This window comes from Emydura macquarii, unplaced genomic scaffold, assembly GCF_026122565.2.
Source record: "Emydura macquarii macquarii isolate MOO-44397 ecotype Brisbane River unplaced genomic scaffold, CSIRO-AGI_Emac_v2 contig_587, whole genome shotgun sequence".
Taxonomy (NCBI): Eukaryota; Metazoa; Chordata; order Testudines; family Chelidae; genus Emydura; species Emydura macquarii.
Window position 1 is genome coordinate 8,121,047 of NW_027130724.1, and position 15,006 is coordinate 8,136,052.

General features: G+C 41.2%; 1 protein-coding gene across 2 annotated transcripts in view; it reads right to left on the minus strand.

The window, feature by feature from the left end:
- CARS1 (cysteinyl-tRNA synthetase 1) overlaps window positions 1-15,006 on the minus strand; it is a 51,150-nt gene that overhangs the window by 15,724 nt on the left and 20,420 nt on the right. For both annotated transcript variants that reach the window (XM_067540626.1, XM_067540627.1), the window contains 8 exons: window positions 14,466-14,587; window positions 12,956-13,068; window positions 11,803-11,931; window positions 10,775-10,904; window positions 9,953-10,056; window positions 8,405-8,502; window positions 1,046-1,235; window positions 487-555 (listed from right to left, as the gene is read on the minus strand). In XM_067540626.1, the coding sequence (XP_067396727.1) occupies window positions 487-555; window positions 1,046-1,235; window positions 8,405-8,502; window positions 9,953-10,056; window positions 10,775-10,904; window positions 11,803-11,931; window positions 12,956-13,068; window positions 14,466-14,587 (955 nt within the window). The remainder of the gene's footprint in view (window positions 1-486; window positions 556-1,045; window positions 1,236-8,404; window positions 8,503-9,952; window positions 10,057-10,774; window positions 10,905-11,802; window positions 11,932-12,955; window positions 13,069-14,465; window positions 14,588-15,006) is intronic.

The window sequence follows — 15,006 nt, forward strand, 5'->3', positions numbered from 1 at the left end:
CAGTGAGACTGAATTCAGAATCAAACTCCAATTGCCTTGCTGCTAGTTTTTGGTGCACTTCAAGCAGCTCTAATCAATGTAAGCTTGTGTTTTTATTTGTAAAAATATGTATACATTATTACGTACTTGTAATGAGACTTTTACTTTAGCAAATACAGTGTGTAGTCAGTGTGGTTCTTTCTTGCCTGACCTCACGACAATACAAAATAATGGTGCGTGGGATGGAAAGAGAGAGAGCTTGTAGTTTTTCTTTTGCAGCAGCATAATTTGCCTGAGACAAAAATTCTGTCAGTAAAATTCTTCTCTCTTGCACATCAGTGAATCTGGAGTAATTCCATTAAAGTCAACAGAATTACTTCAGATTTACATTGTTGTAAGCAAGAACAGATTTTGGCCCCATATCACTGTTTTTCTAAATCTAATCTTTCAAAGGGCTATGAACAAACACATAATAAATTACTAGAATATTCTCTGTTCTTCACTTACATTTATGTTTTGGCCATTTCCTCCAACAGGGAATCCAACAGCTTCATCACTTTCTATGGCACCAAAGATCTAGTCAAGGAAAAGGAAATTAAAGACACACTCATTCAATAGAAAATATCTGGATGCTGACTAAATTAAAATGTACTGGTGTTTGAAGAGGCCATATGGCTCATCTAGTCCATATTCCAGCATCCTACTAGCTGACAGTCTACTTTATTCTTATAAGCATCCTAAATAGCTGACAGTCAAACGTTGTCCCAGTGATGTCGATTGCACAATTTCACAATTGTCAACTATCCAATTTTCCATGTACTTATGTATCATTTTTCTACGATTTACCAAAAACAAATGAATTTAAAACAAAATATAAAGAACTGTAGTTTTTCCCGCCAATGCATATAATGTTATGATTTTGTTTTTAAGCTACTGGCTCTTTCAAATCCTGCAAAATCTAAAGAATGACTATACTGACTTGTTTGGAAAATACTGCTGTAGCAGCTGGGTAGTGTAATGGCAACTATTATTTTTTAATGTAATGTACAGTCTCACTATCACATACCTTTAGCATCTGAGTGAGATAAGAACCAATACTTTCTAATAGCAGTCTATTTGGCATTTGCCTGGCAGTTTTCTTAGCAGCAATATAGGAATTGCTCTGACTGACTAAAGATCGCATTTCTTCCAAGGCAGTGCGAGTGTCAATGTTGTCACACAGTGCTTCATGAACTGCTGCCTTCTTGTTGTAAAAGCTAAATCAGAGGAAAAACAGACAAATTTATGATTTATATCATTATTATAACATTTACATAAAAAATTCCTGTGCTCCATCAGTATACTGGAGTGCTTCTATAACAGGGGCAAGGGGGTGGGGGGGGGGATTACCCTCTCTTTGGTTATAGTTTATATTTGAAGAAGGAAAAACAGATAATTGAGACAGGTGTTAGTGCCCACTGTATAGGTGATTTTGTTCAAATATTTTACCTGCTTAATAAAATATTGCTTCTATACTGCTGCCAAAGCCTCAGAGAGGCTGGGTTATTAGACAGGTGACAGCTGACAGGACACATTAGACCTAGTATAACTTCAGAGCTGATTTTTCTGTATGTTTTGCAGAAGCAGTACAATTCGCTTTTTCAGTCTTCCTTTTTTCACTGCTTCGTTGTAGGGCTGTATACCTTCACTGTGTGCCAGCTGAGTGTCCGTTGTATAAATTCCTATTCAGTGCCACTAATTTGGGAAAACTTATTCTGAAGCTGTATGTTATGAAACCATTCCAAGCAGGTATCACGAATGTTTTCATGTAAATGAAGGTTACTTACTGTAACGGGAGGTTCTTGGAGATGTGTGGTCCCTATATGAATTCTAAATGTGGGTACGCATGCGTGCCATGTGCTGGAACTGTTCATAGCAGTGTTCGTCGATCTGCATGTGCATCGGCCACGTGGTGCATCCGAGGTCTTATGAGGCTGCACAGGTCGACGCCTCTCTAGGTCCCTCTTACCGACAGGCACAGAGCCTGTAGGAGAGAGGAAGGAGGGCAGGATTGAAATCCAGATACGGCCCACACATCTCAAAAAACCTCCAGTTACAGTGAGTAACCTTCATTTCTTCTTCGAGTGCTGGTCCCTATGTGGATTCCAAATGTGGGAAATGTAGCGAGCAGTACTCAGAGTGGAGGTGGGAGTGAGGGCTTGCCAGAAGTGAGAGACTTCAGGACTACACAACCAACTGCTGCATCCGCTGCTGCCAGTGTGGCTATGGCATTGTGAGTGGTGAAAGTGTGGATTGAGGACCACGTGACTGCTTTACAAATGTCTTGCCACAGAACATCTGCGAGGAGGGCAGACGTAGTCACTTGCGCCATGATGCCAGGCAGCGGAGAGATTTGAGAAAGGGAACAACACTCCTTGATGCAACGAGAGATCCACTTGGAGAGACGTTGAGAGGAAAGGGTGCAGCTCGAAGGGTGGCTTGGTGAGTGTCAAGAGGATGAGGTTCATAATCCAGGGGGGATGGAGGGGACCTTTTGGACCAACACGAAGGTGTTGGAGACCACAGAGGAAACAGGTTGAGGTAGGGCGGCTAAAGACGGAGAACCCATCCACTGTTGGGAGGAAGGCACTAAGCACTGCTAGGTGGACCTGGATAGAGAGTGGGCAAAATCTGACTGTTGACGGTGAAGAAGGTAGTCAAGGATAGTGGGGATAGAGACTGGGTTGAGGGAGTGATGGTGACGGGCTGCCCACACTGTGAAGCATTTCCACTTTACCTGATAACATGCTCTAGTGGATGGGTGCCTGCTATGCAAAAGAACGTTGCGTACTGGTGTTGAGCATGTGTTGTCCATTCATAAGCCCCATCCAAATGCCACGCTATAAGGTGAAGCAGTTACAGGCTGGGGTGTTGGAGCCAGCCATATTGCTGCATGAGCAGGTCTGGGAGAGGAGGAAAGTAAATTGGTGGGTAAACCAAGAGAGAAAGGAGATTGGGGAACCAGTACTGGCAAGGGCAGAAAGAAGCAATGAGGATGAGAATAAGGACTGCACAGTCTTGTTGTATTTTGCCGAGGATCTGTGGAAGGAGTGGCATGGGTGGGAAGATGTACCAGAGGTCAGGTGACCAAGGGAGAAGTGCATCCCCCTGAAAGCCTTGTCCGAAAGCACCCCAGAGCAGGAAAAGTGGAGCTAGCAGGTGACAGGAATCGCAAAGAGGTCCCAGTGTGCCCCACTTGTGGAAGATGGACCAGAGAGTGGGGTCATAGAGCTCCCACTCATGGTTGCTGTGGAAGAAGTGACAGAGCATCTGCAAGGGTACTGTCAGTGTTTGGAAGATGGACAGCATGGAGTGTTCTGGCATGCCTGAGGCACCAGTTCCACAGATGAATGGCTTCCATGCAAAGGGTTGGGGGACAAGACTCCACCCTGTTTATATAGATGACGGCTGTCATGTTGTCAGTGAGGAGTTGCACGTGATGGGATCAGAGGAAGGGTAGGAATGCCTGACAAGTGACATGGACTGCTCATAATTCCAGGATATTGATGTGTATCCTGGCCTCTTGGGGGACCACAGTCCTTGGGCAGTGTGGCTTTCCAGATGAGTGCCACAGCCTACAAGTGATGCATCCATAGTGAGGGTGATACTGGGCATGGGAGGGTTGAAAGACCCTGGCTGGGTCGCACCACCATGCAAGAGAAGTCAAGACCGAGGGAGGGAGAAGTACTCTTTTGTGGAGGTGGTCTACTTGTGGGTCATAGATGATATGTAGCCATAGTTGGAGACATCGCATATGCCTGTGTGCATGCAGGGTGACCAAGATGTAGGCCATTATCTGGCCCAGGCGGGAGAGGCACTGTTGGAGACATGTGTGAGGGTGGTGGTGAAGCTGTGCAATGACGGAAGTGAGGGCTACGAAGCAGTCCAATGGCAGAAAGGCTCATGCTCCAAGGGCATTTAGCCAAGCTCCTATAAAAGTGAGCTGGCAGGTTGGCATGAGGGTCGACTTAGCCACGTTGAGACAGATCCCCAGACTCGTGAGGAGGGTTTGTAGGGAGCGGATGGTGGTCAGGAGACATTCCCGGGATGACATGACTAGTAGTCAGTCATCCAGATATGGGAACGAGTGGCTAAGATGTCTCATATAGGCTGCCACGAAGACCTTCGTGAAGATGCATGGAGCAGTGGCTATTCCAAATGGCAGAACTCGGAACTGATAGTGTGAGTGGCCTACCATGAAGCAAAGAAATTTGCGATGGGCATGATGTATGTCTACATGAAAACAGGCATCTTTCATATCGAGAGCTGCAAACCAGGCTCTGGGGGGAGACAGAGGACATTTTGGGGAAGGGTGATCATGAGGAATTGGAACTCGTGAATAAAGTGGTTTAGAGCCCGGAGGTCTAAAATGGGGCGAAGGCTGCCTCCTTTCTTCGGTATGAGGAAATAAGGGAAGTAAAAAGCACAGCCATGATATTGATGTGGAACGTGTTCTATTAGGGTGTTTGTGTTGTGATGGGTTTCCCGTTTCCCCATGGGAGGAGGGTGACGAGGGGGAAAAGGAAAGAAACTATGAAATACCCCCAGTGTCTGATGTCCAATACCTAGCGATCGGTGGTAATTTTGCTCCAGTTGAGGGCAAATTGAGCAAAACAGCTCCTGAAGATAACTAGAGGGACCACATGAGAAGGGGAGGTGGATTCCTGGGTTTAGAGAGAGGAGTCAAAATGGGTATTTGGATAGGCGTTGTGGGAGAGATGAAGAAGCAGATGAGGTAGTGGCAGCACAGTATCATGCCTGTTGCGAGCGTTGACGTGGTTGATCCTGCTGGTGTGGAAGGTAAAGTTGGTAGGTAGGGCGGGCAGGGTACCAGAGATGGAAAAAGGACTAGGGACTGGCAGTGAGTTGGGGCTGGTGTGTAAAGGCCCAAGGAGCACAGAGTGGTGCGAGAGTCTTTAAGCAAGTGTACGCTCTTGTCAGTTTTATCACTAAAGAGTTTTTGGTTATCAAAGGGGAGGTCCTCAAGTATGGTCTTGGCCTTCTTTGGGAACCCTGACATCCGTAACCAAGAGTCCCTGCGTAGTACCACCCCCAAGGCCAAGGGGTAGGATGCTGTGTTTGCCATGGCCTGGATGGTGACTTTGATCACCAACTTGCCTTCCTCAAGGAGAGATCGAAGGATAAACTTGGGCTGTTTATCCTTCGAAAGAGAGGCCTGAAACGCTGCCAGTTTGGTATATGTTTGGAAGACATATTTCACCAGTATAGCCTGGTAACTGGCTATGCAGAATTGCAGACCCGCCAAGGTGTAGATCTTATGGCCAATCAGGTCAAGTTTCTTGGTTGCTCAATCGGGGGGTGGGGGGACTTGAAGTGCTGTTAACTAGCATGCTCTGTTGGCACCTGGACCATTAGTGAATTTGGTGGTGAGTGTGTAAACAGAAAGTCTGTATCTTTTGCAGAGACAAAGTACCTGCCTTCTGCCCTTTTAGGTGCAGGCGCACATGATGCAGGGACATGCCAGACTGCCTGAGCTCGTTGAAGAAGCGCACTCTGTAGAGGAAGAGCGATGTGCTAGAGTCCTGCTGGCTGTCGGATGTCCAAGAACTAGTCCTGGGAGTCTATTACATCCTCTGTCCGTAGGTTAAGGTCCCTCGCCATGAATTGGAGCAGGTCTTGATATTGACTATGGTCATCCAGGGGAGAAAGGGATGGTGGGATAAGTGCCTTGTCTGGGGAGGATGATGCTCCTGTGGGGATTGGTGGTTCCATTGGTTCCGATGAGGTGGCATTGTGGGGTTCCTCATAAGCCAAGGGAGGAGCCATATAAACCAGGAAAGGGTGATGATGAGGCGGTGGTGCCCCGTGTCCACAGTACAGGTCCCAATGGTGCCAGTAGGGCTATGCATACAGATCTGATGGAGCCGGTGGACCACAATAATACTGGAACCATGCATTAGTGGGAAGCCCATATGCTAGTGCATAGGGCAGGGGTGTCAATTCCAGACTGTAGGATCATGTCAGTGAAAAGGCGGGCTCCTGTTTCGAAGTCCACTCTGAGTCAGAAGGTTGGTCTGGAAATGGTGGTGCCATTGGGATGATCGGAGCCAGTGTGGAGCAGCTCTGCAAAGCTGTGCTTGCTTGCTTCTCCGATGATGCAAAGAGGAGCGGCTCGGGGCAGTGGCTCAACAGGAGCAGTTCATCCGCTGGTGACAGAGAACGTATGGTGCCTGGTGATCCAGGATGCGTTGAAAACCAGCTACGGAAGAAGCAGCTCGGGTGTAGGTGTCAGCGGAGATAGGTGGCCAGGTGTGTGTGGTACGGGACATGGGATTCCTGATGGTCTTGGCGGTGTGGATGGAGTCAGGGGTGGAGGCAGCAGTTTGCCACAGAAGTCGAAGATGATGCTGGTTAATCTCTACGGTGTTGAGACTTGTGCTCCGTCCAAGAGTTTTTGAGTGGAGGGGCAGCTGAGTCTTCATGCGACTTCTCACCCGACCTGCTATGGCTCAAGGAGAAAACACTGCACTTTGAAAATATCCCTCTTGGGGATCCGCCTTTGTGCCTATATGTGCGCATCTTATGAAGGAGCAACAGATGGAGCAGTGGGCGATGACATGGGCTTCACCCAAGCAAAAAAGACAACGCTGGTGTTCGTCGCTCACAGAGAAGGAGCATGGACATGATGCACAGCTTTTAAAGCCGGCTTGCTAGGGCATAGCCCCGAGTGGGTGGGCTGCCCCGCACAGGGTAAATGGACAACTACTACTAAATTCTGAACTCCTAACTACTAAAACTATGCTTAACTGTGTAAAAAAACAAATAAATACAATAATGTTAAGAAAGCTACTAATACAGGGATAGGAAGAGGGTTCCTACTTTGAGTACCATGCAGTGGTAAGAGGGAATTGAAGAGGAGTCGACCTGCGCAACCTCATAAGACCTCAGGAGCACCACGTGGCTGACGCACACGGGTCAACGAATAGTGCTACGAACAGTTCTGGCTCCAGTGCATGGTGCACATAGGCATCCATGTTTGGAATCCACAGAGGGACTAGCACTCGAAGAAAAAAACTGTTTGAACTGTTCATGAATTAATTTGTAATACATATGATATGCGTCACCCATTTCATTAGGCAAAATAGAGATTTAAGGAAATAGTTTTCATGTCAAAGGGCATGATCTATTCCAGAGAGAAAGAGAAGGGAAAGGAGAAAGATGAGAAAATGGAGAAAGGAAATGCTCTCTTCCCCCAATACTTCTCTTTTTCCTTTTTCTATCCTCTTTCTCCCTCCTGTGTCTTGTTCTCTCCTTTTTCACTCTCCATTACTCAACATTTTCAGTGTTTTGATTTTTTTCCCCATCTTTAACAGTCAATTTACCCACCCGCCTGCTATACAAAGTTGTAATTCCAGAAGCAGCACCATCTGCTACCAATAAACAAATACTTGTACTTCCAGCACAATGTAGCAAAGCATTGTTAGATTTGGGAGAGCTAGAAGAAAGAATATTTACTAGCACAGAGTACAATACCAAACATACACAACTGAAGTTGGAAATTCAGCACTGAAGACTCCAGTTCACGGCTGTGCACTGGCCTGATAAACTTTACTGTTGCAACAGGCAAGGTTTTCTGCTATTTAATCCCTTCTTTGCACCACATAATGTCATGTCTGTTAGACTCTTGCAATTCCCAAGGACACACTTAACTTTATGTTTCTTTGACTTTAAAAAGAAGAATCAAATCATGCACAAAATTGCTTAAATTACAGCCACTAAACTGGGATTTCATTAAAATGCGAAGGAGGATTATCTAAAGGGAAAGAGATCATAATGTCAATATCACTATTTTGTTTTACTGGATTGAGGATAAGGTTGAAAGTCAGAAACTTCTGAATTCTTATCTTTGCTCTGTGATTTTGGGCAAGTCACTTAACTTCCATTTGTCTCAATTTCCCCACAGCGCTTTGCATGTTCAAAGTGTTGTAAGTGCCAAGTATTATTTTATTACTACAGCTGAACACATTACGTCAGTGTGATGCACCCTTCTCAGATAGGTGGATAGTTAAGAAACTAATAGCCAGATGACCAAATGGAGATTGAAAGCACAAAAAGGATCCCTTTCAACACACACATACAGACGAGCATTAAAAAATTATGCATACAAGTCACATTAATGTCAACAGAAGTGACGTGACTAATTCCATGTATTGTATGCTGAAAAATACCTCATAAAACTCTTGCAAGGTTAAATTCATCAGCTTGTAAAGTACTTTGAGATTCTCAGTGGAAGGTGCTGTAGCAACGTAAAGTATTATTATTATTAGATCCTTTTTCAAGAAAAGGAAATGCCAGTTAGACAAATGGGTACCATAAGTGTGCATATACAAACTATTCATGCAGAAATTAAATGTACCTCACTCACCTTTTATTCAGCTCTGTTTCCTGAAATTCCCATTTTTGAAACTGGCCTGTCAAATCAACAGGAGCCCGAAGGATATCTTTTACATTTAAAAAGAACTCCTAAAAAGGAAGAATGCAGTTTGAAATCAGCATAACTTGGACGCAACCAATGTTTACTAGAGCAAAGTTAGCCATTTTAATTGCTGTCTCAACACAATTTCAGCCAGGATCTGCTATATATCTCGCAAAATAAGAAAAATGCACTTATTTTGCATTACCCACTATATATTAGGAGTGTTAAGCCGTTCTTTGTCTAGGTTGTGACCGAACACAACGTGATAATAGACATTAATAACGAATAATTGCAGTTTAATTTCTATAAACTATGATCTTTTTAGGTTGGAGTCCCTGTAATAGTCTCAGTAGTGGACAAAATGAGGTTATGATAATTTACATTTGTGACAAAACGCTCCTTTGCTTACTGTATTCCAGATTTGTGAAAATATGAGTTGTGTTTTCTGGAAGAAAAGTCTTTTTGCTGTGTTTCTGATTCTAGTACATGAGTTTCCTTCATTAGACTTGTGTATTTCCCTGAAGCAACAATTCATTCTAGTGCCGATGCAGTGAGTAATTTGTATTGCTTAATGCTTTTCCTGTCTCCAAAACAAACCGTCATTAGCAGAAATTGATGGACCAAAACTAATTGCACCACATTTGACACACACTTTTTGTTTTTTAAAGTTCCCACCCAGGAAAGGCAGAGCTTAACTGGAATGATCTGAACTGCACACAGTGCACAGATGCCATGCAAGTTTTTCCAGACAGTTCTGCACATGCACCTCAACCCTGACATGCACCAGTCTTTTTTATTTCAGTAACAGGCCTCACTTAAGAACACATTTCCAGCTGCACAGAACTGTGTGGCAATTTTGAGATGTGTGTAAGTAGGGACAAGGAGTAGATACTGGCAGTCATACTAAATATTTTTTTTAAAATTAAAGACATCAGATATATTCAGCAGAACATGTGATTCTTATGGCACCTGGGTGGCTAATTATCTCTTCACATTTTTCTCACTACTTTAGGGATCAATGACATAAAAGGAAATATGTTAGAAATATATTTCTAAGAGGCAATAGCTAGTGTATTTCACTAAGATGGTATTTCTGGAAGCTGTCAGGTTGGTTTTGTTTTCCCACCCACACAATTATGGAGGGTCTCAGATTGCTGCACGAAGAATGGGAGAGAGAGTAGCAGCCTTAACTCAAAAACACCTAAATAATTTGTAACTTAAATTTAGTTATACTGGATAAATGTGCTATCATTCCTAAAATCAATTTTTTATTTGATTTTCCATAACACACACAAAACATTCACCACAGTAATATAGATATGGGCCCAATCCAATAAATTACTGAACACATCCTGCGACGTGTTCTGAGCCCTCAGTTTCCAATGAGTTCAATGGAGTTGAGTGCACTTTGCTCCTTTTGGGATTGGTTTACATTATTGGGGTGTATAATAGCACAAAGTTTAAAGAGCAAGGAAGAAGATAAGAAAGCTTGCTTACATTCAGGAATTTCTCATACTGAATAGCGGATTCCATGGTGTTGTTTGAATAATCCAGCGTATCTTTCCAAGAGTGCATCAGGAAAGCCAGCCGTAATTGTCGTGCTATTAGGAATTTTAAAATGCAGATGGAAAATGGTCATTATCTAGCTAATATATTTATATGGCCCCGAAAATGATAGTATCTAAGCATCTCACAATCTTTAACATACTTATCCTCACAATACCACTGTGAGGTATGGAAATACTATTGTCTCCACTTTACAGATGTAGAACTAAGGCACAGAGAACCTAAGAGCCAGATTTGTAATGGTACTCTGCTGCTGAAAAAAGCAGATAAGTGCCTAATGGGAATTTCAAAGGCACTTCTGAAAATCCCACTGTGTCTGTCTGCATTTTTAAGAGGTTAAACACCTTTGAAAAATCTGTACCTAAGAGACTTGCCCAAACTCACATGGGAATTCTGTAGTAGAGTAAGGACCTGAACCCAGGTCTCCTAAATCCTAGGCTAGTGCCTTAACCACTAATATTCATCCTCTATTCCCCAGAAAATTTATTTTGCTTGTATTCCAATGCTCTGTTCCTAAACTACTGTAGTATGAACTAAAAAGAATTGTTAGCACAAATTAAATTACAAGAAACTCCCAAAAACTAAACTAACAACCTAAACTTGCCAATTCCCATTTTTAATCAGGAAATTTATACAAGAAATAATGTTCAAATTACTATTTTTTAAATTGGTACTTTTCATGGCTTAATTTTCTTTAAAAATACATTTTACAAGCTTCATAAAAAAGTGTTTCTTCCATAAATAAAATTTTACCTGTATGTTTCTTCAGTGCATCTTTGATAGTAATGAAGTTTTTTAAAGATTTTGACATTTTACAGCCAGCGATTGTTAAATGACCAGTATGCAAGAAATACCGAACCCAGTGATCATTTTCAAAGTATGCCTGCAGCAAAACCATAAAACAGAAAGGATTAGTTTGTTGTTGGTGTTGTTTTTTTTAAATTAACACACCACACATACACAGGGTAGGTTTCTGACCAGGAAAAAAAAGTAACAAAAGCACCATGATGATACAAATTTTAAAGATTAAACAAGATTTTCTGAAGGCACATTTCCTAAACTTGATCAGGAATCATAAAATGGTACACTTTTAGAGTGATAGAATATTGTTCACAGATTTTTCCCTAACTCTACAATTGGATCTGCATGGGTGCCTGCATCTGCCTGGAGCTCCAATGACTTCAGTGGGCTCCACATAGGTGCAGACTCCCACTCGTGCAGATCTAGCTGCAACAATGGATCCTGTGCATGTACTACAAGAGTATTTTACCTGAGCATAGCTTTAAATGAGAGGGGGAAAAAAGAAGCAGGATTTAAATGAAGAGAGTTTAATGATGTGCTGGAGTTGATAAGACTTCATTAGACAGTGACAAAATATAATTTCACATTAGTTTAAAGAAGTCTCCCTTTTATTTAGATTATTTCCATCTTTTATTTTGAAAAAAGAAGTTTTATTCTTTTCATTAAAAGGATATTATCAGCTTCAAAAATCATTTCTGCCTGAAATATTTGTACCCACTGTAATTATAAATACTTAAGATTACTCTAACCAGAGAAAAATAGGGAAATCAAAATATTCTGTTTTTCAGTTTTTTCATTGGTGTATTTAATATCATTTTGTATATGATCAACTTCACTATTTTTTTGATTGTTACCAGCTAAGAGAAACTGCATCTTAAGGGTTTGGGGTTTCTGTGCTTTTTTTTAAATCTCAGTCAAATCCAAATTGTATAGTTCTTATATAATAGAAACTAAAGACAGCTGGTGAATACATTACCTACCTCAGACTGTGCCAATTCATTGTCATGGTGAGGAAATCGAAGATCAAATCCCCCTCCATGAATGTCCATTGACTCTCCCAGAATGGATCCAGCCATAGCAGAGCATTCAATGTGCCAACCTGGACGACCCTATTTAGAGATAAACAAGTGATTTCAGTACAGATTAAATATCCTTTCTAACTGTTGATTTTAAAGAAACCCTTCATAGGAGAAATTACTTTCTTCCCACCTGTCTCTGAATCATTCCCATTAATAGATATAAATAAATTAAATGACACAGAAATATGAGGGAGAACAGATTTTTAATTCTCATCCTTGATACGATACAAGAATAGTGTTGATCACCACAATCTCCCACACTGAAGTAAACTATACATGCCAAATGCATCTGTGAGCAGATGAATATACAGAACACAGTCCTGCCTCTCAAACAGTTTCAGAATAAAGTACTGCATTCAGGTAACAATTTTAGCTTTCTTAACATCATAAAGGAAATTTGCATTTATTCTAGGGGTTATAAAGTTTGGGACATTTGCTTTAAATTGAGAAAATCACTCTCATGACAACTAGTTTCAGATGAGTGGAGCCCTTCTCCCCATTCATTCCAACAGGCATTTCGATTTGAGCACAGACACCAAACTGAAACTTTGGGAGGTTAACAATGGGAGAGTGGACAAGGTAGACAGATCCCCAATGTCTAGAGCAGTAGTTCTTAACCTTTCCAAACTACTGTACCCCTGAAGTATGAGTCCCACCCCCATGGGGCTGAGGCATGTAACTTAGTTTCATGGCGCCCCTGTGGCTCCAGGCAATTGCCTTTCTTGCCACCCCCAATACCAGCTCTGCACTTGCGACCCCTCTAAACCCCCAGGTTGAGAAACACTGGTCTAGAGGAATATTGATAATATTGATGTAACAGACAAAACTTCTGCACACTAACTTCTATTTGAGAAACAGCTAATTGAATAACTACATTGTAGAATAATGTTAAACAAACAGAGCAATGCTACGGAACAATATTATTACAGTTTAGTCTTCATTAAATGCAAGAGGAGGATGGATCATTTGTTGTACAGGTTAGTACAGATGATATTCATAAGTTGTAGAATAAGCTTCTGTATTATGCTTATGATTGGAACACACTGATCCTTACCTTTCCCCAAGGAGAGTCCCATGAGGGCTCTCCTGGTTTGGAAGATTTCCACAAAGCAAAATCATTCGGTGAATGTTTCTCACTCAAACGATCAACTGAGATACTCAAGTCACCTGTCAATGGAGAAAACTTTGCAAATATTTACACTTTCTTTAAACATTAGCCTTACCTACTCCTGGCTCTGCTGTAACTTTCAATGCAAAATAAACCCCAAACAAAAAAACCAAACCCACACTAAAAATTTACAACTGACAATAGTAATCCTTTGCTTCTTAACTAATCCTTGTTCTCTCCTGTGACTACCAATAAAGATGTCAGTGACAGTTGTGAAGCTTCTTAAACCCTGATGTATGTGATTCAACTGCTATTCTCTTAGCATGCATAACTACAGCATTACAAACCCCATCCCTCACCACACCCACCCACACACAATGTTAAGATTGCCAATTCAAGCAGTCAAACGTTAGACAATGCCAGAATAAAGGCTGCCTGCACAACCTTAATTCAGTGCCCTTTTGCATATGCATTATGATCTCATCTTTAATTACACGATCACATACTGTTTTTTCCACAGCATCCCTGTCTCATTCAGTGCACAGGATGGATGGTCATCACTGAATGGGTAGCTATTCAATATTTCTTTTTATCCTTATCATTCAATGTGTGACCCCATATACTATTTACTGTACACCATTCAAATCTGGCGCTGAATACAGAATTATTAATTTCTTCATAGGCATCATGCTTTGTTGCAAATTTTAGCATCACCCTCTACCAGAGGTTTAATTAAAAAAAGGCTGCATCCAAAGCTCAGCACAGTAACATGAATATTTACAATGCAAAGGACAGTTCTCAATATATACAAGTAATTTATATTTGAAGCAGACAAGTTGTAACAAGAGTCGATCCAACTCCATTGCTGGTCACTGATTTCAATTAATTTGTAGAGTTGGTCGGGAATTGTTCAACTAAATATTTTTTTCACCAAAAAAATACTGATTAGTCAAAATCAAAACTTATCAGGAAAGGGTCAATTTTGACAAATTTCTCAATTCAAAATTGTTGGAAAAAAGTTTCATAGTTGTTAAAACATCCCATTTCAACACAATCAGAATGAAAGAATCTGGGTTTCCAGTTGAAAATGAAATTTTGTTTCAAAATTTAAACCAGAGTATTTTGTTTTAAATATAAAAAGTGGTCGAAATTGAAATGTTTTGACTGATCCAAACTGAACTTTTTCTCCCCCAGATTTTTGGTTCATAATATTTTTTTGATATTGACTTCTTATCCTGATTTGGGGGACAAATTTTCTTCAAAATCTTAAAAATTTTTGCAGTACAGGAAAACTGTTTATTGCCCAACTCTATTCATTTGTGACTCCAAAAATAAAGGAAATGCAATGTCTAGACACAAAACTTTTCCATTCTGCTAAGGAGCCTAATCCAACTCAATGTGAATGAAAGACACTGTGCATGTTGATAGTAATTTAAATGAATACTGAGTTTATCACCTTCACCCTCCTGAAGAGCTTTCTGATCACCCACAGCTTCAGGAACCAACTTAGCATAGGAGTGTTTCTCTGTAGCATCAAACTTCATTGTATCAAAGTAGACTGACCCATTTGATACATAACTAGAAGGTTAAAAAGAATTTAACAAACACTATCAATATAAAACTAAATCTCAGCAAGAAGTATCTCTACCATACTATATACAAAGTTCTCAGCAGGACTACTTGAGGAGTATGGTACTGTTCAACATGAATAAGGGTGACAGAATTTGGCCCTAAGTTGTTAAAATGCATGGTAAAAACTTCAGGCAAAAACTGTAAAAAGTCAGGGTAAATTGTCACAGAAAAGTCAACTAAAATTCATTTGTTAAACAAATATTTTAGCAAGACATAAAAGGACAGCTAGATACTTCTCCTTTATAAATGTTAAAACATTTCCTTCTACCTCTTGATTGTTTGCAATAACCTAAAACTTACAAGTTACATTTATTTTCCAGGTTGCTTGCAGTGTTGTTGTAGCTGTGTTGGTTCCAGGATATGAG